Source organism: Girardinichthys multiradiatus, chromosome 15 (genome assembly GCF_021462225.1).
Source record: "Girardinichthys multiradiatus isolate DD_20200921_A chromosome 15, DD_fGirMul_XY1, whole genome shotgun sequence".
NCBI lineage: Eukaryota > Metazoa > Chordata > Actinopteri > Cyprinodontiformes > Goodeidae > Girardinichthys > Girardinichthys multiradiatus.
In genome coordinates, this window is record NC_061808.1 from 1639488 (window position 1) to 1667419 (window position 27932).

General features: G+C 42.2%; 1 protein-coding gene across 2 annotated transcripts; it reads right to left on the reverse strand.

Annotated features, from left to right (window-relative positions):
• flvcr1 (FLVCR heme transporter 1) lies at positions 1–27635 on the reverse strand. Of its 2 annotated transcripts, XM_047388720.1 has the most exons (11): positions 25352–27631; positions 10362–10434; positions 9259–9330; positions 7388–7528; positions 6969–7036; positions 6242–6345; positions 5766–5876; positions 5350–5455; positions 4906–5017; positions 4750–4817; positions 1–3436 (listed from the first exon to the last, which is right to left on the reverse strand). In XM_047388720.1, exons 1-11 carry the CDS (start codon positions 26051–26053, stop codon positions 3338–3340), a joined length of 1656 nt encoding a protein of 551 aa, XP_047244676.1. In that variant the 5' UTR covers positions 26054–27631; the 3' UTR covers positions 1–3337. The 2 variants fall into 2 exon arrangements, 1 of the variants encoding a protein (XP_047244676.1); XR_007041883.1 differs by lacking the exon at positions 1–3436 and having other exon boundaries at positions 4791–4817; positions 5299–5455; positions 25352–27635.
• Between the last annotated feature and the right edge of the window lie 297 nt (positions 27636–27932).

Genomic DNA, 27932 nt, shown 5'->3' on the forward strand with positions numbered 1-27932 from the left:
AACGAGTCAAACAGACTTTTCTTTATTAAAGTTTCATGATACAGAGACCAGCAGCATTGATGGAAAAACACAGAGGTTCCTGTGACAGGCCCGGTTCTTACAGAACAAATACGTCTCAAATCTGATCTGTGCTTCTCTTGCTTTGGTAAAAGCAAACATCATGTGCTCCTCGCAGCCACAGAACATGTCAACAGGCAGTTTATTGTGAAACAGGAAGTTGTGCTTGTGTTTGTTGCTGTGCACCGAGTTCTGATCCGAAGGTGTTCTCTGGCTCCATTTGGTCCAGATTGGTTTGTGTTGGAAAACACCAGAGAACAGTTGCAGTTCAGACGCTGCTTTGTGCTTCAAGGTTCAGTCCAAACGTGCCCAACAACAACCATGAGCTTTCTGAGAGGCTCAGTTCAGCCATCATGGTTCTGGTTAAAGGTCCGATTCTTGTTCTAGTGTGCAAAAATATCAACTAAAGAATTAAAACCAGCCTAAAGCGATGATTATCTGTGTGCTTTAGAATAAATCCTCCGTCCATCGTCTAAACCTGCTTATCCCTGCAGGGTCACGGGGGGGTTCGGGACGGGTCCAGGGTCTCCAGAGTCTGGAGACCCTGGACCCGTCGACACCGCGCAGCAGAGAATAAAAATAGAAGCATTTTTCAGAATCTGCAAGATCTCATTCAGATCCAAATCTGGAGAAGAAAGTAGTTCTTCCTTCCATCATCCAACACCTGGCCAAGGTCAGGTTGCAGAAGAGGCAGAAAGCAGTTAGTTCTGGGACACATCGTCCCTTCAGCGGGTTCTGGTTCTGCTCCACATGAACACATCCAGAAAACCTTGAATGACTCTCCTGGACGATGAGGAGCAGGGGCTCGACTCTGAGCTTCCCTGTGATGAAGGAGCTCCTCACATGAGCGGTCCATGCCATCTCAGGAGGTTCCTCCACCTGCCTGTCTCCAGAATCTTGTATCTTATTGCTCTAGATTCTGGTCCACACATCCAGAACCATGAGAAGATATTCACAGCTTTCACTTTCTCTACTCTGGTCACATTATGGATTTATTCTAGAATAGATGTGAGCAGTTTAACCCCAAAACAACACAACAATAACCCATGGCTGAGGTCCAGCTCACTCTGGAGCGGGTTTTCTAGAAGAATCTCTCTATATCTGGCTGCTGTCATCTTATTCACTAGTTTTGGCCTCAGTAAAATGTCCCCGTGTAATGATGCTGCCATCACCATGCTTCACAGTAGAGATGATGTTAGCCAGGTGATGATTGGTGCTTTTTTCTTCAGTCATGATCCTTGGAGATCAGGATAAAAGGTTCTGTTTTGGTTTCATCAGACCACCGAATTTTGTTTCTCCTGGTCCAACCACCTCTAAGGTGAGTTTTGGCTCAATTTAACCAAGCTGCCATGTCTATCTGACCTTCTGGATGGTCCTCCATATCTACACAAGCAAACGGAGGAGCTCTGCCTTACTGACCACTGGGTTCTTGGTGGCCTCTCTGAACAAGGTTCTTCTTCCCTGATCACTTAGTTTGCTCAGGGCTGTCCGATCTAGGGAGGGTCCTGGTAGCTTCAAACCTTTTCCAGATAGCAGAGACCACACAGGACCTTCAACGCTTCTGACATTTCTTTGTGTCCCTCATCAGATCTGTCCAGTCTAGATCTACAGACTCTTCCTTTAACTTCATTTCCTGGTTTCAGCTGTGAGCCCTTCTATAGACCAGATCTTCTCCAAGGATCTGGTCCACAGGCGCACTGCAGAAGCATCTGAAGGACGATCAGAACTCCTGAAAGGCACTCATAGGGACCGCCCACTGTAGTAACCACGCCCACGTCTAATTTCTGGCCAACCACAGTAGTTGTTGTACAGAAGATAAAAAGGTTCTGCTGGGACGAGGTGTCGAGAACGAGCTGCAGGAACAGAGTGACATCATTTGTTCAAACTGTTCGTTCTTGTGGAGAAGATACGGATCTCTATGCATTGCATTAGTTCAGCAGCCTGACCTCTAAAGATCAGGTTCTGTGATCCAACAGAGCCGGGTAACGCCAGTAAAGAAGTGAACTCTGCTTCTGAGGCTAAACTTTCACATGATTTTTACGACAGAAACTTAAAGTCTGAGAATATCTGTGGTGGAGTGAGACATCCTGACGAGGAGAGAGGACCACCAACAGCTGAAGGAGATGGAGATCCAATCTGCCCATCCATCTCTTGCTCCATCTTACCAACCCACACGAACTGACTCCTCTGGTTGAGACCCACTCTACAGTGGAAGCTGCTTTCAGCTGCTTCCATCCAGGATCTGTTTTTTTTATTCTTGGTCCATATCTCAGAACCACAGATGTGGGTCAGAACACAGATGGTCCAGAAATCAAGACCTTTGCTCTTTGGCTGAGCTTTTTCTTTACAACAGACCAGCGCAGCATCGTAGAACTGCAGATGAGACCCAATCAGTGCAAGCATCTCCTGCTCCATCCAATATCAACTATAAACAAGACACCAAGACACTGGAGCTCCTCGGCTTGAGAAAGATGCTGAGCCTCGACCCAGTCTGAGACCCATGGCCTCAGACTGGGAGGAGCTGAATCTCATCCTGGTCACCTAACTGTGGCTTGAAGATGCCAACAGAACCACATCATCTGCAAATAGCAAAGATGAGACTGAGCATCTTGAGATCCTGTCCATGATCTCCAACAAACCCAGTCCAGCTCATCCCAACAAAGCAGGGACAAGCTGGACTTTGTTCTAAGATCGTGGACTCAGCTCACGCTTTGAGATCGAAAACAATCCCACATTCCCGAAGCTCCACCTACAAAGTCCTCGGGAGAACGAGGTGGTACGCTTCTCAGCATTAAAGATCCGGTCCACTGTTCCAGGATGGAAGCCAACCTGCTCATCCAGATACATTTTGTTTCTTAATCCAGGCTACACTCCCAGAACCTTCCAGGTCCTGGAAGCATCCAGTTTAATGCATTTATGTTCAAATGAGATAAAGTGCAGTCGGTTTTCCTTATTTACCTACCCACTACAATCTTTCTATGTTCTGAAGACTGGAACCAATCTGTCCTGCATGGAGGATCATTCAGAGAAGATGGTCCTCTAATGAGTCCGCTGTAAACAAAGTGCTTGGTTGGACTCAGAGTCCTGGTGGTGAAGTTGTGGAGCAGGTCGCACTTTAGCAGAGGCCTCAGAGTTCCTCGCATGGCATCCACCCCTTAGATGGAAACACCGAGGTGATGAGAAACTATCGTACTGGAATGTCCTCTGTCACATCACAAGAATGAAGGAGAACAGTCTCCCACGGTGACAGGAACTATGGGAACTCTCCGCCGGTCCGAGGTCACAGAGACGTTTCCCGAGAGAAACTGACGGAAGGTTCCAGCTGGACTCCGTTGGTTTTATCTTCTGCAGGGGCGTCGCCAGGACACTCGGTGGGAAGCTGTGAGAGGGAATTACATGATTAATCTGGGAGGAAGTAACTTAACAGACAAGATACCTTGGATGGATTCCTTCAGAGTGTCATTTACAGAGCCACCAATAGATGGCAGCAGTTCAACCTTCACACCTAACATCTGAGCTCAGAACAAGAGGAAAATTACTGCCAGCAGGAACCGAGGAGCAGGCAGGACAGGAAGTGTCCTCTCTGAGGGAAACTGTCTCAGCAACATGGTGGGAGGACTAAAGTTCAGGTCCAGATTTACTGACCATGAGTCCTTTCACTGCAGCTTACGCTCAGACAGGCAGAGAAAAGGAATCCGTCCTTATTTACGGGACAGAAACGCAGACAAAGAGACGCTCTGGGTAAATGTTGCCTTTAAAGGTCTCTCTGCTGGACACACTGAGGACAACTCAGAGGACCATTTAGCTAGAAATGCAGATATTTAAATGTCTGATTTTATTCACTGTCTGAGGCAAAATGAATGAATCTATACTGAGTTTAATGACTTCCAGCCTCACTTCAGAGTAGAAGTGATTCTGAAACACAGAAATGTTGGTTTTCTAAAGCTTTGAAGAACAGAGGACTGTCTGGGTTTCACTGAACCGCAGCCGCCAGGTGGGTACAGGGTCTGGTTCTGGTTCCAGGGTTTCTAATAATACATTTTCATAATTCAACATATTACTTATTATTATTTTTAAATATAAAAATTAGATTTACAATAATTATATAAAATTAATTAACACATATAATATAATGATAATATGAAAAATAATAAGACGACAAAAGAGAATTGTTATTAAATAGCTAACATCTGATCTAAGAAAGATTAACATAATTTGTTTTTTATTGAATAAAGTTTATTAATGTAACTAAAGGTCTATTGAAAGTAACCCCTTATTTAAAAAAATGAACATCAGAAAAACAATTCATTTTAGGCATTCTGTGGGTTATTACTAATGTTCACTTCGTCTCTATGATCACATTCTCACCATTAAACTGAATAAATATACGGCTGCATGAAATGACTGATCATAAAATGTTTGTTTCTAGTGTTTGTCCATATTTCTATTAGTTCTTAAGGAGAACTTGCCACTCACAAGATGGCGGACGCTCTGACGAGTCGGTGCCAATGCAGCGTATTGTTTACTCTATAATCTAGGACACTCAGCGGGCTTTATGGAAAGATCCATAAGGATGTCACTGAGTGAGGAAGTAAAAGTAGAGCAGCGCCTGTTTTTTCAAACCTCTAAAGGAAGAAGAGAAATCCAAAGAAGAACATCTTAAAGCTCCTTCTAGGAGGAGGAAATACTCACTGCCTGCAGGTTTTTGCTTCCTGTTGCCATGTTCACATTGTGTCGTTTCAGTTCGGACTTTATTAAAGCTGCAACACAAACCAAACGGAGACATTTCAGTTCAGACCTGCAGCTTTACAGCCACCGTTAGTATCCTCAGTAATCCGTCCTGCGTACCAGTGAGAACTACTCCCAGGAAGATCCAGGCGGAGAGAAAAATGTTCCCAGCAAACGGATTAAAGTCTCTGGTCAGTCCGCCCTGAATCAGAGTGAAGATGATGCCGAAGATCTGCAAGAACAACAAGAAGAAAACCCATCAAAGGACAGGGAGCGAGGACGAATAAAAACCTTAATTTAATGACAGATTATTCAGATGGACGGACAGAGAGACGGATGGACAGGTGGACATTAAGACTGGCGAGAAAGTCTGGACAGACAGGAATGTCTCCAAACTCCAACCAAATTCAGAACTTCTATAAATTTAAATCCAAACATCTTCCTGGTTTCTCCCTGCAGTCAGAAACTTTCTTCTGAATACTTTTACAGTAAAATAAAGGTGAGCATGCTCACAGGACGCTGCAGTCTGCAGAAGGTCTGTGTTCCTCACAGCATTCATGGTACCTGAGCAAAAGCATTGAGGAGTCCTGAAGATGTTCCCTCAGACTCTGGGTACGTGATCTCCACTCCAAACTCAAAGCCCAGAGGCAGGTAACCTGTCATGAAGAACCTGAAAGTTGTACAAAAAAACTATCTTCACCACTAAAAAAGACAACATCAAGGTAAAACAGACCATCTGGACCTTCAGCTTCTTATTCATCGTTTCCATATAAATAGTGTTTGCTTCACATTATCAGCAGGTGTTTTCACCTGAAACACAAACAGGTCACTTCCTGTCTGCTTACTGTTGTTTGAACTACAGACGAAAACCTGGATGGTGATCTTCAAAAACACGAGAACCTCCTAACCCCCCACAGTCAAACCGCTCTGGTACATAAGAAGACTGCTGCACTGTCATGTGACCAGGAGGCCTATCATACCCAAGGACTCCGGCAGTGAAGAAGACCAGGTAGATGTTTTTCTGGTCCAGGGTGAAGGTGAAGACCAGCATTCCCAGAAACGACAGGAGGTACACGATTAGAGTTGTTATCCTGCAAATAAACCAGTGGAAACATGACGGCAGCAGTTAATAATCCACCTAGAAGTCATCATGGATGGATGGATGGACGAATGGGTGGACGGATGGATGGATGGATGGACGGATGGATGGATGCATGGATGGATAGATGGACGGATGGATGGATGGATGCATGGATGGATAGATGGATGGATGGATGGACGGATGGATGGATGGATAGATGGACGGATGGATGGATGGATGCATGGATGGATAGATGGATAGATGGACGGACGGACGAATGGGTGGATGGATGGACGGATGGATGGATGGGTGGACGGATGGATGGATGCATGGATGGATGGATGAACAGATGACTGGATGAAATCATCAACCTACCTGTAGGTCTTTGTGTGGTCCAGCCACAGACCACAGAGGATGGATCCAACCATCCCAGCCACAACGAGAGTCAGTCCAATTCTCCCAGCGTTCAGCTCCTGGTCCTGAAGAACAGAGAGCAAAAGGTTCTCACATGTTCTAAAGCCTGTAGCTACATCAGGGTAAATGTAGAGGCTGAGGGCTCAGGGATCTACATGGTTCTGTCACGTGACCATTCAGCTGAGAGGCTTAGAAGTTCCTGCAGAGGTTAGGCTCTTTCTGTCCGCCCCTGAGCATTCTGGATCTGGAATGTGTGCTGGTGTTGCTTTCCATGGACGTGTTCATGTGTGCTGAATGTGTTGGGATGAGCAGCAGGCATGCATGAAAGAAGCTAATGAACTCAAAGTTCATGTCCCATCAAAGCCAGAACAGGATCCTCTGTTCTCTTCTCCCTGGGCAGAGTCAGCTTTTTGCTGCTGCTTGATCCACCTTCTAGTCGTGCCTTCTAACACTTGATGGTTCCTGTGATTAGGAGCAAAGAAGTGGAATCTTTTGCTGTGACTTCACAGCAAAGAAAAACGTTCCACCTCTGGTCTGAGAAGAGACTTTCTCTCCTAATTAAATCTAATCAAGACATTTTTTGGTCTTGATTCTCTGAATGAAACAAGAAACCTTCCTGCAGAAACAATAAAATCCTGGATGATCAGTGCTTCAGTGCTAACACTCATAAAGACATCTGACCCTTTACCACAAAATGCTTGATGATGATCTGGTTGAGCAGCGTTGAGATGGAGTAGAAGGATCCGGTCAGTATACCTGCAGAGTCAGCAGACAAAACGTTACCTTCTACATCACTAAACCGCATAAAACACCAGACTCCACATCAACCCATGAATGTGTCATTTATCTGGCTAATACCATCAGAATATAATTGTTAATGTTTAATAGTTGTTCCTGTGTTCATGCAGCACTAAAGTATTTCACCTCTAGGAATTAAAGCCAGAGAAAACTGCAGGTATTCAGTAACCAATCCTTCATGTTTTTATCTTTGCGCTGACGGAAGTCTGATAGGTAAGATTAGTTTGACTGTTTTAGCCATCTGAAGTTAATCCCTGCATGTCAAAAAAGAAGAAAGAAATACAGTGAATGTGGGAGTTTCTTCCTCACCATAGCTGATGAGCAGCAGAACAAAGGCTTTGTTCTTTATTAGGTTGATAATGGACTGTCTGTAGGAGTAATCTTCCTGCAGGGAGCCTGGTAACACAGCCTGGGCCTGGCTGGGAGGCAGAGGAGGTCTGTCTTTAATCACTGCAGGACCAACAGAAACAGTTCAGAGAAGGAAACCTCGTTAAACGTTCATGCTGAGGAAAGTTCCTGCAGAACCACCCGGCACCTTCAAAATAAACTTACATCTCCTCATTCTAATCAGGATTTTATAAGACAGACCAACTGTCAAGGGGAAGGAAAGGGATTCTTGGGTTTCAACATTTTTCACTGATACAAATCTGAAAAGTGTGGTGTGCATCTGTATTCAGCCCCCCCTCCCCGAGTCAGAACCTCTGCTGCAGGTCTTTTGGGGGTTGTCTCTACCAGCTTTGAACATCTACTGAAACAGGTTTGACAGATTCTCGGTTGCACTTGGGTTTTTACTTTGATTAGGCCATTCCATTGTATCTCTGGCTGTATATTTATGGTGGTTGTCCATCCATCTTCCCATCAACCCCAACCAGCTTGTCACTCGCTGCTGAAGAAAGGAATCCCTGTGGAGGTGGTGTGCTCAGCGTGACATGCAGTGTTAGTTGTCTTCCTCACATTGATGTGTCTCCTACATGACTTGTATCAAATTACTAACAGGACTTCTTCTGGCTTTCTTCTTGCCACTCCTTTACAAACGGTCAGACTTGTGCAGCACATGGCCAATATTTCTCCTGTAGATAGATTTTCCTTCCTGAGCAGTGGATCTCTGCAGCTCCTCCAGAGTTACCACAGGCCTCTAGGTTGCTTCTCTGATTAATGCTCTCCTTGTCAGTTTAGGTGAATGTCCATGTCTTGGTAGGTCTGCATCTTTCCTTGTTCAGATGATGGATTGAACAGAGCTCTGTAAGATGTTCAAAGCTTGGGATGATGTTGTAGAACCTAACCCTGCTTTAAACTGAACCAGAACTTCCTCCCTGACCTGTCTGCTGTATTTCTTGGTCTCCATGATGCTGGTTGTTCTCTAATGTTCTCTAAAGAACCTCTGAGGCCAGAAACAAAACAGCTGCATTTAGACTGATGTTAAATGACACAAAACTTGACTCTGTTGGCTGAGACTTCTGAAGGCAGGTGGTTGTACTTGATTGTATTTATGGGTATCAGAGTAAAAGAGGCTGCATTTAATTGCAAACCACACTTTGAAGACTTTTGCAAGGCTCTGTGTTGTCCTACTTCTTTATGAATGATCAGTTTGTTTTCTACATGATTGAAAAAAGTTGCAGTAATTTATTGAATGTGGAGGAGACCCTTTGATCCTGTTTTTTTTGTATTTGGAGAAGCTCTTTTCTTCCTGATGCAACGTTCCCATCGGCAGCCTGGGCATAACCTGAGCCTGCCTCTGTGGAAGTCAGATGGATAGACCTCTGTATTTGACTGGCTGCTTTTAACCACGCTGGTAGTTCGCATGTCTTTGCATACTGCTTCATTCCTATTCAAAGCAACCCACCATCCACTCCTGCTTTACTTCTTCCTGGAGCTCCAACACTAACTCCAAATGCATGAAGCTTTTAGACTCAACCTGAACAAATTCTAGTCAAACTAATGGATAATGCTCCACACGTGGAAGATCTCTGGACTGTTTGTGTTTCCTTGAAGACACAGGAGCCTCAGAAGCACAGTCGCAACAATAAAGGCCACTTTCCTAAAGTACAAAGGTCCGCCAGGGGTCAACAAATGAGGTTGAGTCTACTGAAGCAAAAATCCTCAGTAACCACTGCAGATGGGTACCTGGTGTGAATCTTCCAGGCCAGTGTGTGTGTGTGTGTGTGTGTGTGTGTGTGTACCTATAACAGTGAGGATGAAGAGGCCCGTGGAGACAACAGCTGTGCCATAAAACATGATGCTGATGTTGTGACCTGTGGAACAGAAAATTCACCTTAACTGTTCAGCTTCTAGTGTGTCTGCTGAGGAGCTTCTATTGGTCACAGAGGAAGCACAGGAAGTTCACAGGTTTCCACATGTTTCCACGTGGGAGGACAACAAAAACCAGTGGTGAAAAATAATTAGAAACGTGAAAAACAAGTTTTTCACGTGAAAAACACGTGAAAAACATGTTCAATTTAATTCGGTTTCCTTCCACATGTGGAACACATAGTAAAACACATGGTTTTCAACATGTGAAGCCAGTTTCAACACAATCTGATTTCTGTGTTTCACATGTTAATATAAAATATAATCTTCACACCTTTCACATGTTATTATATGATAAAATTTCCATATGTAAAACATGCAGTGAAATGTGGTTTTCTACATGGCAAACACGTGAGAAACCAGGTGTTTCACATGTTACTATAAATTATTCATGTGAAATACATCTTATTTCTTCAAGTAAAACACATGGTAATGCAAATATGGGTTTCTACATGTGAAACATGTTTCAACCTAATTTTCATGATATTACATAATTTCCACATTTTTACATAAGGTTTAGTTTCACATGTTACTTATTTCCACATGTGAAACACATTGTAAAATGTGAGTTTCTATATGTGAAAGACATCAGAAATAAACGTGTTTCACATTGTGAAAAAGGTTAATTCCACATATAAAACCACAGGTTTCACATGTAATCCTGCGGGTTTCACATTGGAAGTTATACGTATTTTAAAAATGATGTCTGAATACAAAATACCCTAAATGTTCCAAAACCACATGTCGGTATGTGCTACATGTGTTTTATATAGTCCTGCATGTGATTTTAACGTGTGAAGTTTCACATGTGGTTAATTTATTCACATGTGATCTAATGTGGATCCAGTGTGCAAACTCACATGTGAACATCATGTGCTTTTCTGTAAGGGACCTGACAGTTTGTCTGGTCTGTTTCTACTATCTGCACAGGATGAAACCACATAATCCAGATCTGGTTCAGGTTTTCTGTCTTCACCTGTTAGTTCTGGGTCTTCTGGCGTGTTAGGAACCAGAACTGGAGGAAGGAGGAACCCAATGGCGGTCCCCAGCTACATGGAGAAGAGACAAAGATGAGACTCAATTGAAGGGTTCATGAAACTGATGTGGGAACATTTCAGTAATTGGTAAAAAATTTGAACGTCTCGTTCATTGTGTTAGTTACAGTGTCATTAACCAAAAAACGTTTCCTAACTCCTATTCACCAGTGTGAAGCATTCCTATGGATTTTTCCATTTTAGAATTTCACTCTTCTCAAAATTTAATTTATCAAAGCTCTTAGGCCATTTGGGCCAAGTTTTTAGGTATAAAAGTTCACTCTGTATATGATGGACGAATAGTTGCGTGGATGGATGCTTGGGAAGATCGGTGCATGAACGAATGCATGGTTGGAGAGTGTAATGGAAAATTCTTTTAAAGTGCTCTGATATTCCCTTCACCTCTCTCATTTGATTCTGTGTTGTATCACCCACAGGTGACCTTCCATCTACCTCTCACCTCTGACCTCTGTGTTTTGTTAGTGTTCTGTTTTTTAGAGCAGATGGACTCTAAATTCCAATGCTGGAGAGTTTAATGGTTAAGACCCATCATTTAGGATGATGTCAGGAAGGGCAGTTAGGTCTGTTCCTAGATAACCTTGTCACCTTTGAACTCAAGAAGGGTTTGGGTCATAAAACACAGACTCTTGGAAGTTGAGATAACACAGTCATGTTCTGGTATAAATACTGTGTGTAAATGTTGATCGGGGCTCTGTTTCACTGACTAACCTCAGTGTCAGGGTCTTCAAACGCTGAATGCCTTTGAATAAAACTTATAAGAAAAAGTCCGGATTTTCTCTTGTTATGAGTCAACTTCTACCCACTTTGATAAGAAAATTCCACAACAATTTTAGCGTCACGAACAGGATCTAACGTGCCAGAGGAGACCGCAGGATGGGACACGGACGCCTGGCCAGCCTGAGAGTTGTTCTCAGTCCACCTCCATATTACGGTAGGGGAGTCCTCATGCCCGCCTGCGGCGTCTGGCTGATTAGATCCGAACAATTTGTCTTCAAATATATCTGGGTGAGAAGTTGCTCTGTATGATATAATGTATATTATTATTTTTATTACACATTAACCATCATCTCCTAACTAATTAATTAGGTTCCAGAGTTGCGAGAGGGAGGACATCAGCTGAGTGCCTGGTTACCCTGCAAAGGTATACAGGGAGGTTCTTATTGGTAACAATAAGATAAAGCAAAACACAGCGTTTTGCGGGTGGTTTTTAGCAATTTTCTACACCTCATAAAGGAGAAAAGCCAGACGGCAGACGTGCTGCTGAACAGGTAAAAAAAAATGGTTCCGGAACCTTGAGGCATCAGGGGTGTCTCCTTCTTCAGACTCTGATTTATAAAATAATGAAAGGAAAAATTGGGGATGATTGTGTTAAATGTGCTTTAATTTGGAAGATAAGTTTGGTTTTTCACAGCGTGGAAGTTTGAGTGTAAATAAGTTAAATAGTTTAAAAAGTTTCAAGTAAAACAGTTGATGGAAAAATAAATAAATAAAAAACATAAGAAAAGATTAAAAAGCACAGAGTGCATCAATTAAGGGGTTAAAGAGTTAAAACTTTCCTGAAGGAAGTTTCGTTTGTCTTAAATATTGCGATCAGTCGGTAAAGAAGGTAAAATTGAAAAGGGACATTAGAGATGCGAAAAGAAAGTTGTTTTAGAAAGGAGTATAGTTCATGTTGTGGAAGGAAGTGACAGGCAGGTGGACAACTGACTGACTGACTGATAATATTTCTTTGTGCAAAATCTGAACCTATACTAAACTTTTCTTCTGCCTCTCTCACACACAAATACACACATATATGGGATTTAAGTTCAACATCTGCGTTTTTGAGTCTGGATTTTAGAAGCCTGCCCTTCTCCAAGGCTACTCCACCAGAGACGCTTCTCCAGCACGGCCTGAAAGAGAGAGATCTGCCTTCCTGCTTGTTGAAAATCGCAGTGTGAGTTTCTACAAGGAAAAAAAACAAAACTCAGAAGAAGTCTGGACCCACTGAGATGGACAACGATCCATGCTGTTTGCAAGAGCCAGAAGAGCGATACACTGGATTTATATTGAAAGCATCTTATGCGGGCAGAAGAGAAACCGGAGCAAAGTTTCTTCTTTCTCCCTCCTGGAGAAGTTAAAGTGGACAAAGAATGATTGAATGTCTCACCAACAGACCTGGGAAGGGCCTGGTTGTTTTTTTGGACTGATAGAGGACTGTGTGCCTGACAGTCTGACTCTGGAGTGATTTAGAAACTGATGGGGGTAACGTACAAACACACATTTGCATAAATCTTTTCCTATTTTCTGCAATGAAGAACACTTATTAACCGCTGCTCATGTGACGCTTGCTTGACGTTGACAGATATAGCGGTTTAAAATATTATTTTAGGGTTAGAAAAGTATCTTTAAAAAGGTGATAACTTAACTCATTTGATACTTTCCAGTTAATTCTTTTAGAGAAACAAGTTCTCTTTCGTCGTGGAATATTCAGGGTCAATTATTCTAGTTATTAAAAGTTATTAAAAAGCAGAGGAAGTTACAACATCTCCAAAACTCAGCAGTAACTAAGTGTTTCTATGTTATTCTCAGGACAGATCTCATGAAGGAGCATTTTTAAAACCCATTGCATGAGTAAAACCTGATGGGTTTCTCCTTCAGGTATTATTTTCTGTTGTCAGAGTTTGTATCCCATAAATCTAATGGGTAGAGACCTCATTAAAACAGGCTTAGTTCTACTGCAGATGGTCTTCATACAGTTTCTGACACAGTATTTACAGTTTGGTGCAGTTTTTGTCCGCAAGTGCTAACTGACGCTTGTGGAAAGTACAAATTCATTGTTTTTCACAGCAGCTGCTGGGAAGAGGTTATATTAGGTTTTTTCTTCCCTCTTCTGATTCATGCAGCGTGTTGATTTATACTGTACCTTATATCAGGTCCTGATAAAAAACTATGAAAGGTTTGGTTCTGCAGGTTCTTTTTTCTCCCTTTGGAGAAGGAAAGGACACCTGATCAGTTCTGTGTTGCACAGAAATATTAAAACACTTGTTGTTTTCTAAGATATCACCAGCTAAAAACTTTTAAAACTTTTGAGAGTAATTGGTTTTGTTAAACATATTTCCCTTGGTAAAACAAACCTTTAAAATGAGAATGAAAAATGGGGTTATTTAGAAAGAATCTGATTGGACAGTGGTACCACACAAAAATTAAACTAATTCCTAAAAGACTGCATGAAAAGGCCTTCAGAACCGTGGAGTTATTTTCCACCACAGTACCAAGTTTTTAAGCATGCTTTTTATTTATTTTAAAACAGATCTGTGTTTTTGTTTTGTTCTTGTTTTTTTTAGCATAATGTTTGTCTGAAGCTTCTTATAAACTGTGTTAGGAGCAAATATGATCTGAGGTAAATTAGGAGCTGTGAACTAATAATTTTAAATCTGATTATTGTCCAAGCAGAAATAATATATTTAGCCAATCCTTCAATCTCTGCAGAAAGTTAACACCATTGTTCAATGCAGTAGTACTCAACTTGTGGTTCCTGGACTCCTGAAGCCCGTAAGCCATAGATTTTGGGTCCATGAAATTATAATATTTAATTAAAGGTAGACCAATTACCTATTAAAACAGATCTAAGTCAATGATGAGTTCCAGTCATTTTGGTGACTTTGAAATGCAATAATACTCAAAATTTCTACTCTGGGGAACACAGATTGGGGTTGAAGAGTTTAGTTTTGGAACCAAGGTTAGGACTTGTATAACGGAATAAAGACAAGTAAAATCCTTTATTTTAGGAAAAGAAAAGAAATAAAGGCTCTCTTAACAGTAAGAGGATGGTCGGCTCAAACTCCAGTCTCCTTGTTTGATTTCTTAGGGTTTAAAGATTAAAGGAATACATAGGAGTACAAAGGTACACAAGGTAATTTCAGATTACTAAGAGATAAAATATTGGAACATTTATCAGCATTTGGATTATTAAAGAGGGGTTCTAGTAATAAGTTTCTCCCCAACTCTCAAAATTTAAATAGCCAAATTAAAGAAAATGATGTTTGTTCTTTTTGAAACACTATGTGGAAAAAAGTCCAGTTTGGAGACAAGCTTCTTATCTTAATTTATGATTAAGTCAAACACTGCAGTTTTGTTTAGTTTGGGTATAACATAAAAATGTCAACGCTGACTTTTCTAATTTCCCCTCGGGGATCAATAAAGTATCTTTGAATTTGAATTGAATTAAATTAAACATACTTCTTTGCATTTAACTTGAAATTCTGCAATGCAGCTGCGATCAAATTGAGCAAAACAAAAAGAGAATTATAACAATAACTCTCAGGATAGTAGTTATTATTATAGATTTACATTACAAAGAATTAGCAAAAGGTTTCAGCATCAGTAAATTTGGATTAATTTAAGAGAAAACTGTTGCTGTGCTTCTAAATACTTTGAGATTTTCTGGACTATGTGCACTGATTTAAAAAAAAAACAATCCTGAAGATTGTCATAACAAAATTGATCAATTAAAGCATTAAAAGATATGGTTGAGAAAACATATTCTGAAAAGAGATTGTTAAAAATGTCTTTGAATTCTTGAAGCTTCAAATTTGGCCATTTGTCTGTCTCGGATGTTTTGTCTTTGTTTTGTTGGTATGAATGTTTGTTTATATGTTGCATGAAACAATAATCCATGTTTAAAATAATGTTTCTAAATCTCAGATTGATTAAACTTTAAGTTTTCAGGAGAGTTAAGAAGCAGCTTGTTTCTCAGGTAGGTTCATGTTAATAGCTTTGCAGTTTAAGTTACACTAATGTGGGATGGGATGAAGAAACTGTGGTTCCCGCCCATAGGCTGTCAATCAAAGGTTAGTTCTGCCTGACTCCGCCCACCTACCAGGTTGGTTCACGCCTTTGCTGTCATGGTAACGCTCAGCACCTCCCTTCCTGAGTTTTAACATTGTTTAAGAGACAATAGAATCAAAATGCTTGTAGTGATTGTTGCCTTAAAAACATGTTTTTTTTTGTATAATGATTAAGGATGTAGCATGACTTTTAGATTTATGTGTTTTATTATTAAAAGGTTAATGAAATAGTTTAAACTAGTTTGAAGAATTAGTTTTGCATGCAGAATCATTGGTGATTTATTAGATTGAAAGTTTCCCTGGTGCCATTAAGCTAGCTGACAGTTCAAGATATGCAAAAGTAAGGAATATATTTTTGATAAAGAATCAGAGTCATGCCTTTATACTTGGTGGGAATTATTTATTAGATTCAATTTGTAGGGTTTATTCATCCAAATTACATTGGATGTCCATTAATCTAATACTCATCTTTGTACAAGACAAATTAGGATGATATGTGACTAATTTCTAAGTGAAACATTGATGACGTGAATAACTAAAGTTTGTGTTTAGTTGTTAATGGAACTGAATTGCAGTTAAAAACATCTGGATTTTCTTTATGTTGCTTTCGTTAAATTCATAGTGACACATAGTTCTGTCAGAATTCATTTCTTTGGTTCTAGGTAATGTGATCTTGGTTACTAAAACATTTTTGTACAAACTTTTTGCTGGATTGTCGCATGGGTTGGACCCTGCGCCAGAAGAGGGGAATGGTGATGAGACTGGTACGTTTTTCTGTGTTGCCTGTTGATGAGGATGTGAACTTAATTTCTGTTTGTCATGATTGTGATGATTCTGCATTTACAGTGGCAGATGGTATGGATACCGATGGATTTTATGTTGCTTGAGATGCTTTACAGTAGATCTTAGAGGAAGCCATGACATAACACATGTATTTGTTATGTATTCTTTTCTTTTATTAGTTTTACTTTGATTATAAGCTTTGGGTGATGGTTTTGTAGAATTTTCTTTTAGTTTTGTGATTATCTTGTAATCAGAAGAAAGGAGTGTAATGGAAAATTCTTTTAAAGTGCTCTGATATTCCCTTCACCTCTCTCATTTGATTCTGTGTTGTATCACCCACAGGTGACCTTCCATCTACCTCTCACCTCTGACCTCTGTGTTTTGTTAGTGTTCTGTTTTTTAGAGCAGATGGACTCTAAATTCCAATGCTGGAGAGTTTAATGGTTAAGACCCATCATTTAGGATGATGTCAGGAAGGGCAGTTAGGTCTGTTCCTAGATAACCTTGTCACCTTTGAACTCAAGAAGGGTTTGGGTCATAAAACACAGACTCTTGGAAGTTGAGATAACACAGTCATGTTCTGGTATAAATACTGTGTGTAAATGTTGATCGGGGCTCTGTTTCACTGACTAACCTCAGTGTCAGGGTCTTCAAACGCCGAATGCCTTTGAATAAAACTTATAAGAAAAAGTCCGGATTTTCTCTTGTTATGAGTCAACTTCTACCCACTTTGATAAGAAAATTCCACAACAAGAGACATTTAGACCAATGACTGCAAGGATGGACGCATGAATGGATAGATAGATGAACATATGAATGGAAGGGTTGCATGGATAGACTCAAGGAGCCATGACAAACAAAAATGGATAGATGGAAGGATGGATGGACAGCTGCCTCACAATGTCCTCAGTCTGGCACATTTGGCAAATGTTTGCAGGTAGAGCGGATAAAAATGACCGAGTCCAGATGTGGTTCGTTGAAAGATTCCTACCAATGAAGCCAGAATGATAAAGTTAAATGAAGAACTGCTGTATCAAAGTATTAGATTGGGGTGTGCACACATAAAGAACCGGATTATGGCAGCTTTTTTTAATACTTTGCAGACTAACTAAGAATTTGGAAAAATGAATTTGGAAATATTTACTTACTGAATATTAGAATGTGTAAAAATTATAAGGATTAGGATTTTTTTGTATTCAAATCATAGTAACATGTCTAAATAAAACTTGTGAAGCTTTGGTTTTAGTGTCACTCCAGAAATATTACTGCCCCCTATCTAGGCCAGCCCGTACAAAACGTCCTGGGAGCGCCCCTGGATGGATTCACGTTGGGTTTAAACAGGGGTGAAAGTGAGCCGGTACGGTCCGGTACTGCGTACCACTAAAAGATTCTGCACCGGTACGCGGTACCGGGAAGAGGGAAGAACAGCTGTCTGCTATGAAGCCGTCATCCAGAACCAGTTACGGCTGCAAAAACTCACGAGCAAACAAAGAAGGTCAGGTCCGCTACCAATAGTTAGTCTAAAACACGACTTAATCTGTTTATAATTATTTTCTCATTACAAATAGTTTCTGAACTGTTCTGCTATGCTGGAGCCTCAATGCTCTTGCTTTGTTTCTCTCCCCTCGGAGCTCGAGGTTTTTATGAACGGCCAGCCTTTAAAACGAGCACCGCTACGTTTAATGTCTGTCTGCTTGCTGCTAAATACCCCAGTTAAAAGCACAGGGAGAGAAACTAGTTGTGTTTCATGTTATTTTGCTGAATTACAGCAACACAGTTAAGCTAGAAAACATCACTTATGACCAGAGATTTCAGACACTACACGAGAGCGCATGCGCGCTTACCTCCAAAACAGAGCGGTTGCCAAGGAGATTGGTGCGTTTGATTTAATGGACTGGGAGATTTTACACAGGTGGTGCACAGACATAAAAAACCGCAGCTTGCATTAAGACAGAACAATAAATCACTTACCATCTACAGACTTTTAAATAAAAACTGTGAAAACAACCGAACTGTCAAATTTTTAATTTAAATGAAATCAAAACTTGACCACAATGCAGAGAACAATAACTTCTTTGTTGAAAAGAAACAATGGAAACTGAAGATGAAAAGTTATGCATCAGAAAATGGTTTATCATTGTTTTATACATGGCAGTTCTTTAACAATAGAAATATATATATATATATATACAGTACAGACCAAGAGTTTGGACACACCTTCTCATTCAAAGAGTTGTCTTTATTTTCATGACTATGAATATTGTAGCTTCACACTGAAGGCATCAAAACTATGAATGAACACATGTGGAATTATATACTGAACAAAAAAGTGTGAAACAACTGAAAATATGTCTTATATTCTAGGTTCTTCAAAGTAGCCACCTTTTGCTTTGATTACTGCTCTGAACACTCTTGGTATTCTGTTGATGAACTTCAAGAGGTAGTCACCTGAAATGGTTTTCACTTCACAGGTGTGCCCTGTCAGGTTTAATAAGTGGGATTTCAAGCCTTATAAATGGGGTTGGGACCATCAGTTGTGTTGTGCAGGAGGTGGATACAGTACACAGCTGATAGTCCTACTGAATAGACTGTTAGAAGGCAAGAAAAAAGCAGCTAAGTAAAGAAAAACGAATGGCCATCATTACTTTAAGAAATGAAGGTCAGTCAGTCCGAACAATTGGGAAAACTTTGAAAGTGTCCCCAAGTAAGTCGCAAAAACCATCAAGCGCTACAAAGAAACTGGCTCACATGAGGACCGCCCCAGGAAAGGAAGACCAAGAGTCACCTCTGCTGCGGACGATAAGTTCATCCGAGTCACCAGCCTCAGAAATCGCAGGGTAACAGCAGCTCAGATTAGAGAACAGGTCATTGCCACACAGAGTTCTAGCAGCAGACACATCTCTAGAACAACTGTTAAAAGGAGACTGTGTGAATCAGGCCTTCATGGTAAAATAGCTGCTAGGAAACCACTGCTGAGGACAAGCAACAAGCAGAAGAGACTTGTTTGGGCTAAAGAACACAAGGAATGGACATTAGACCAGTGGAAATCTGTGCTTTGGTCTGATGAGTCCAAGTTTGAGATCTTTGGTTCCAACCACCGTGTCTTTGTGCGGCGCAGAAGAGGTGAACGGATGGACTCTACATGCCTGGTTCCCACCGTGAAGCATGGAGGAGGAGGTGTGATGGTGTGGGGGTGCTTTGCTGGTGACACTGCTGGGGATTTATTCAAAATTGAAGGCATACTGAACCAGCATGGCTACCACAGCATATTGCAGCAGCATGCTATTCCATCCAGTTTGCGTTTAGTTGGACCATCATTTATTTTTCAACAGGACAATAACCAACACAACTGATGGTCCCAACCCCATTTATAAGGCTTGAAATCCCACTTATTAAACTTGACAGGGCACACCTGTGAAGTGAAAACCATTTCAGGTGACTACCTCTTGAAGCTCATCAACAGAATACCAAGAGTGTGCGGAGCAGTAATCAAAGCAAAAGGTGGCTACTTTGAAGAACCCAGAATATAAGACATATTTTCAGTTGTTTCACACTTTTTTGTTCAGTATATAATTCAACATGTGTTAATTCATAGTTTGGATGCCTTCAGTGTGAAGCTACAATATTCATAGTCATGAAAATAAAGACAACTCTTTGAATGAGAAGGTGTGTCCAAACTTTTGGTCTGTACAGTTTATTTATATAGCGCCAATTCACAACGCATGTCGTCTCAAGGCACTTCACAAACGTCAGGCACATACAGGAGGGGTTGGACAATGAAACTGAAACACCTGGTTTTAGACCACAATAATTTATTAGTATGGTGTAGGGCCTCCTTTTGCGGCCAATACAGCGTCAATTTGTCTTGGGAATGACATATACAAGTCCTGCACAGTGGTCAGAGGGATTTTAAGTCATTCTTCTTGCAGGATAGTGGCCAGGTCACTATGTGATACTGGTGGAGGAAAACGTTTCCTGACTCGCTCCTCCAAAACACCCCAAAGTGGCTCAATAATATTTAGATCTGGTGACTGTGCAGGCCATGGGAGATGTTCAACTTCACTTTCATGTTCATCAAACCAATCTTTCACCAGTCTTTCTGTGTGTATTGGTGCATTGTCATCCTGATACACGGCACCGCCTTCAGGACACAATGTTTGAACCATTGGATGCACATGGTCCTCAAGAATGGTTCGGTAGTCCTTGGCAGTGACGCGCCCATCTAGCACAAGTATTGGGCCAAGGGAATGCCATGATATGGCAGCCCAAACCATCACTGATCCACCCCCATGCTTCACTCTGGGCATGCAACAGTCTGGGTGGTACGCTTCTTTGGGGCTTCTCCACACCATAACTCTCCCGGATGTGGGGAAAACAGTAAAGGTGGACTCATCAGAGAACAATACATGTTTCACATTGTCCACAGCCCAAGATTTGCGCTCCTTGCACCACTGAAACCGATGTTTGGCATTGGCATGAGTGACCAAAGGTTTGGCTATAGTAGCCCGGCCGTGTATATTGACCTTGTGGAGCTCCCGATGGACAGTTCTGGTGGAAACAGGAGAGTTGAGGTGCACATTTAATTCTGCCGTGATTTGGGGAGCCGTGGTTTTATGTTTTTTGGATACAATCCGGGTTAGCACCCGAATATCCCTTTCAGACAGCTTCCTCTTGCGTCCACAGTTAATCCTGTTGGATGTGGTTCGTCCTTCTTGGTGGTATGCTGACATTACCCTGGATACCGTGGCTCTTGATATATGACAAAGACTTGCTGTCTTGGTCACAGATTCGCCATCAAGATGTGCACCAACAATTTGTCCTCTTTTGAACTCTGGTATGCCACCCATAATGTTGTGTGCATTTCAATATTTTGAGCAAAACTGTGCTCTTACCCTGCTAATTGAACCTTCACACTCTGCTCTTACTGGTGCAATGTGCAATCAATGAAGACTGGCTACCAGGCTGGTCCAATTTAGCCATGAAACCTCCCACAATAAAATGACAGGTGTTTCAGTTTCATTGTCCAACATGTATGTTCCAATTAATCCTAATCACTGAACACTGCAGTCAGATTCAATTATTTATTCACATTGGATAAAAAGTTTTTCTGTCTAAGGAAACCCAGAAGATTGCATCTAGTCATTGATAGATAGATAGATAGTGTGATAGAAATTCTTTCAGTAGGCATTCCACAGAGTATGACCTTTGGTTTACCTCACTCCAGTGAACATCTGTGTTAGAGGAGGAAGCTGTAAAAGCCATTATCAGAAGTTTAATGGTTAAGGGCATTTGTTACGGTGATGCCTCGGGGAGAGTAGATGGTTGGTCCTAGGTGACCTTGTTACCTATGAACCCGAGAAGGGTCTAGGGTCGTAAAACACAGACTCTTTGAAGTTGAGATAACAATGTCATTTTCTGGTATAAATACTGTGTGTAAATGGTGTTCGGGGCTCTGTTCAACTGACTTGCTTGGTGACAGTCAAACGCGGAATGCCTTTGAATAAAACTTATAAAGACAAAGTCCGGATTTTTTCTTCTTGTGAGTCAACCTCTCTCCACTTTGATAAGAAAATTCCACAACAATTTTGGCGTCACGAACAGGATCTAACGTGCCGGAGGAGACCGCAGGAGGGGGGCACGGACGCCTGGCCAGCCTGGAGACGTTGTCCTCAGTCCACCTCCATATTACGGTAGTGGAGTCCAGGTGCCCGCCTGCGGCTTCTGGCCGATTGGATCCGAACTAATTGTCTACAAATATATCTGGGTGAGATGTTGCTCTGTATGATATAATGTATATTATTTTTTTATTACACATTAACCATCATCTCCTAATTAATTAATTAGGTTCTGGAGTTGCGAGAGGGAGGACATCAGCTGAGTGCCACGTCACCCTGTAGAGGTATACAGGGAGGTTGTTATTGGAAACGATAACAAAAAGCAGAACATAGGGTTTTGCGGGTGGTTTTTTGCAATTTTCTACACCTCATAAAGGAGAAAAGCCAGACGGCAGACGTGCCGCTGAACGGGTAAAAAGGAAAAAAATGGGTTCCGGAACCTCAAAGGCATCAGGGGTGTCTCCTTCTCCAGACTCTGCGATTTATAAAATAATGAAAGAAAAAGGTGGAGATGATTGTGTTAAATGTGCTTTAATTTGGGAGGACAAGTTTAGTTTTCCACAAGGTGGAAGTTTGAGTGTAAATCAGTTGAATAAAATAAAACAGTTGATGGATGGTGATTGGGAGAAAATAAAAACTAAAAAAAGCATTAAAAAACAAGATTTAGATCAGAGAGAAAAATGGGTAAAATGTTGGAATGAATGGATTACGGAGGCTATGCGTAGGGAAAGAAAATCCGAATTGAAACAAATGGCAGGGGGAAAAGATTTGTCAGGGGACATGGGAAACAGGTATGACAACGCTGGTCGTGCCGTTGATGACCCCACGTTTCCACCTCCATATAGACCTAGTGATGCTTCACCCTCCTGTCTATATCCATCTTTACAGACGGAGTTGCGGGCCCTCCAGATGGCAGACCTCGATCTAGACTCCCGTCCTCCTCCAGCAGCGGGCCAACCAGCAAATCTGCCCCCAAGTCAGCCAAGACAACTCGCCAGTCCGCTTCAGCATCAGCCCGTGAATCAACTCACAATCCACCTGCAGTGCGGGCTGACTTCACCGAGCACAGCGGCCCCAGCGGAGCAGAAGGTGTGATTATGCACCAGCCTACAGATGAGCAGCGACCGGGATCATCAAAGGACCAGAAAATACCTTTCCTCTCCTCTCCTGTTAGCTTTCATGAGTTTACATGGCTACGAAGTGGAAGACAACGAGGAGAAGGTAAAAAGAGGAAGAAGAGTATCAATGCCCTATGTTGGAAGTAGCCGGAACAAATGAGCCTCAGTTGGTGTTTCGACCGTGGACTGCAGCAGACATCCAAGCCAGTGCCGCGTTACTTCCGGATCCCGTAGGAGATGGAAGAAAGTTTGCTACGGAATTTAAAGCTTTATGCCATGAAATGAGACCTACCGGCACAGAAATTCACCGGCTCCTTGCAGCAAAAATCAAACCTGGAGAGTTAGTTGGTCTGAGATTGCCAGATCCTGCAGTGCGCCTTGGCGTGACAACTGGAGGTGAAAATGGTGATTTAAATCATCGTAATGGGCCATGGTATAATGCCATAGAACATTTGTGCACTGACTTGATCACAAAATTTCCACAAAGGAGTGATTGTGCCGTGCTACAACAAGTTAAACAACTGATTTTCTTTATCGGATGGAAGAAGCGTTTAATAAACATTCAGGTATGGAGCACCCCGCTGACTTTACTGTTTTGGGCCCCTGGGAAAAGATGATTTGCATAACGCTGCCTTGACCCTGTATTACAGCACAAATCAACGTGGTTCTTTTCCTCGAGGACGAGGCCGGGGATGCCGGGGCAGAGGTCGGGGAAGAGGACAGTGGTCCCGCTCCGATGCTTGCCATAACTGTGGAAAGTTGGGACACTGGAGGAATGAATGTCCAGAGAAACTGCAGCGGCCTGACACCGGTAACTGACGGGGGGAGGACGGGACCCTGGATCTGGCTGTCACTCGCATTGAGGAGGGGTCTCTTAAGGAGCGTGAGGTTTTACAAACACACACACAGTTGCATGAAAATACTGATTCACATAGGTTGCTTACAGAGGCCATATTACACTTAGAAGGTGCCTCTGTAGTTTTACCAGGCAAGTATCTCCATATACAGAACCCTGCTTTTAAAAGAATGCCTATGTTTTCTATGATGGTGATGGATGAAGAAATTTCTTTTGTTGTAGATTCAGGAGCGACACACTCTGTTTTATCAGCTAAATGTATCAAAGAGCAGCCAAAACTGAGTGGTCGTTATGTTCATTCTGTCTCTGCTTCAGGTGAAACAGTTAGGGAAAGTTTTTCTGTTCCTCTAAAGTGTTGCACTCCACAGGGAGTGCAGTTAAAACACTCTTTTTTGGTGTCTCCTTTGTGTCCCTTAAATTTGATGGGTAGAGATTTGATGTGCAGATTAAATATTGCTATTATTTCAAACCCTGATGGACTGACAGTTCACACTCAGAAAGACTTTGACTAAGACTATACTGCAGTACATCGGGCCCCAGATCAACCCTTATATGCATATCAGTGGAAGCTTCCAGTTGGTCCTGTACCTCAACATTTTGTCACATTGGCAGTGAATGCTGTGACACCTGACAGTGAAATAATGAGTGCAGATGATCTGCATTGTACTTCACATGTATCTGAAGGACCTGATTTTGATTATGAGGACAGTTGGTACAAAATTACAAATGAGAGAGTGCACCTCTCTGACATGTACTGGACTGATCACACAGCAGCTTTATCTGTGACTTTGACCTCTGAACAGCTGCATTTTTTTCAAGTTTCTGGTTCGGTGCCGCATGTATTATTGGCCAAGTCTGAAAATATGGAATGGAAGGATGTGGGGTTTTTTGTTAGACGTTGTCTCCTTGACACAGGTTGGAGGGAGACAGATGTCCCATATGTGTTTGTGTCTCTTTCTCAAAATGCTTTTAAAAGACATTGTCCCACTGTTGTTTCCTGTAATCGTACAGTGCAACTGATTTCACATTCACATCTGTTTTTAGCTACTGCTTCTTCTGCGGATGCAGATCTTGAAGAGCTGCCTGATTCATTGTGGGCTGCTCACAAATATGATGTTGGTTTTATTACAGATTGTGAGCCAGTTGTTGTTACTCCTAAATCAAACTACAGGCCATGTCAGAAACAATACTTATTGAAAAAGGAAGCTTTGGAGGGAATTCGTCCTGTTTTTGATTCCCTCCTTAAAGCTGGGGTAATTGTACCCTGTCCAAATTCACCTGTGAGAACACCGTTGTTCCCTGTGAAAGACATTAGGCCCCCTGGAGAGCCTGATGAATGGAGGTTTGTCATGGACCTTCAGGCTGTCAATCAGTCTGTTGTGGCCCGTGCACCATCAGTTCCGAACCCTTCTACAATTCTGTCACAAATTCCACCAGAAGCTAAATATTTTTCAGTGATAGACCTGGCAAATGCGTTTTTTTCTGTCCCTGTACACAAGGACAGTCAGTATTGGTTTGCTTTTGAGTTTGATGGGAAGATATATATATATATATAGATATATATATATATATCTATATATAGATATATATATCTATATATATATATATATGTACACACATATATATATACACACACACACATATATGCCCCCAGTGCCCCCCCAAACTACTTTCCCCTCTGGGTTTAAACCAGTTCATCAATAATCTGACCTGGTTTCCCAGCACCGCCGTGGCGCACGCGGTGGACACCTCTCGCGGTCCGAACCACACCGAGGCGATGCGGGACGGCAGGCCGAGGATAAAGACCTGCGCCACGGAGCAGATGACCTGCGCGGCGACGGTGACCCCGAAGCGGTCGGGGCTGACGCTGGCGCACTTGAGCCATGCGCCGGCGCAGTTGAGGCCGGAGCCCAGCAGGGCCGTCAGCCGCAGACCCCTGCGGTCCAAAACCCAGGTGGCCGGGAAGATCAGCGGGATGTAGGCGGCCATGTAGACGATGGAGAGCCAGTCCACCTTGTCGTAGGTCACTCCGTAGTAGTTAACGAACACGTTAGTGATGATGCTGTAGTGGATCCACTGAAAGGCGTTCATCAGAGAGTACAGGCTGAAGACGGTCAGAACCGCGAACCTGCGCCGGTACAGTTTGGTACCTTTCGTCCCCCCCTCCTCAGCCTCCCCTCCTCCACTTGCGCTTGGCAGCATCGCGGCTCTTTCATCCGGCGGTACCTCCAGCTCTTCCGGAGCCCGGTGCAGGTCCGCCCTGCCCGCCGCCGGCTGCGCGCCGCATGTCGGGTAGAAGTCGGCTGTTTGCAGCGCGCCCTCCGGGTCGGGACTCTTCCTGCCGACCGTGATGTCGTCAGGTGCGCCAGTGTCCGCGCGCAGATGCTCCTGCACGAGCTCTCCCGCCACCATGACGCTTACTTTTCCCTTTGAGGAGCCGACAGATCAACCGAGACTAAAAGCGGTGCCGGGGGCGACAAAAAAAAATCAGAAAACATGAACTTCCTCATCAGATGGAGCTTCGGACGACACGTCTAACAGTCTGAATGACACAATGCCCTCCGCGGCGTGGTCCAGTCCTCATACAGCATCCCCAGTCCTGCTCTGACTGGTTTCCTGGAGCAGCATGCTGACACTCGGCCTTCCGATGTTGATGAGCCAATAGAAGAGCAGCCAGTAAGAGCTGCTCGTATCCTGTTATATAGCTGCTGCATGCTGGGACCATTTCTGAGCCCACGGAGGGTGATGCAACAGACAAGGAAAGGAAAGCTGCAGAGGCGGTCCAAAGTTACATGGGGCTCTAAACTTAATAATAGTAACTATAATATTAATAATAATGGCGATGATGATGATGTCTGCCGTAGCAGCGAAGGTCCCAATCTTTACCATTTCTCAATAAAGTTTAGAGATACTCTTAAAAATAAAAGCCTCAATATTTCATTGGTTAGATCAGGGGTGTCCAAGGTGTGGCTCTGGGGCCATTTGGGGCCCTTGGAATGCGTTTATACTGACCCCAGGCCAAAATTTCAGAATGGCACAAATTGGTTCACCAACCCGGGAGGTTGATGTAGATAATTAAAAACATTAGAGGGACATTTTCACTGACCTCTTTTAAAAAGATGCCGACAAACTGAAGTTTTCCTAGAATGTAAAGAACAAACTCACTTTTATTAAACATGCTTTTTTGCTTTTAATTTGATAGTAAATAAGACCACAGATTCAGTGGTTTAACTCAGAAGCAGACTTTGGCGCACTGATCAATTAAACCTGGCTAAATAAAGCTTTATGGGGACTTTATGAAGAAATGTGACCCATGTCATGTGATCATTACTGAGAAAAAAACATAAAAACATGTTTCAGGTCTGCAATGATTTATAGATCCAATTCCTACAGAAATCAGACTATTTGGTTTGGTTGAAATATTGTATAATTATTATATTATATTGTTGAGAAAGTAAAAACGAAATATTTTAATAAGACATTTGTGGTGCCCGACTGCTTTCAACTTGACAGTTTTGGCCGTTGTGGCAAAACGTTTGAACATGTCTGGGTTAGATTATTGCAAACTTGGGTTTAATGTTACCAGTGGAACAAAACTACTCCAGAACAATGGATTGTGTTGCCCTTGCAAAATAAAGCTTTTAAATTCAGAAAACTTCAAATTAAATTTTAGCAGAATCTGTACAAAAACATTCAGGAAAATGTGTCTGGTTTAAATGTGGAAGCATTTGACAATGATAAAGAGACTCTTAAGTGTGTAATGTTGCTGCTTGGTGCATTTACTCGAATTAACCCTCCCATATGTTCAGCCCCATTATCTGCTCTAATCCTAATCACAGTATGACCCAGAGGGACTCTGCTGCAGCTCGTAAGGTCTACACCTTGTAGTGGAATTTTCTTATCAAAGTGGAGAGAAGTTGACTCATAACAAGAGAAAATCCGGACTTTGTCTTTATAAGTTTTATTCAAAGGCATTCAGCATTTGAAGACCCTGACACTGAGGTTAGTCAGAACATGACAGTGTTATTTCAACTTCAAAGAGTCTGTGTTTTATGACCCCAGACCCTTCTCGAGTTCAGAGGTGAGAAGGTTACCTAGGAACAACCATCTACTCTCCCCGAGGCATCACCGTAACCAATGCCCTTAACCATTAAACTTCTGATAATGGCTTTTACAGCTTCCTCCTCTAACACAGATGTTCACTGGAGTGAGGTAAACCAAAGGTCATACATTGTGGAATGTTTACTGCAAGAATTTCCATCACAACCTACACGTAATCTTGAGTTTATGA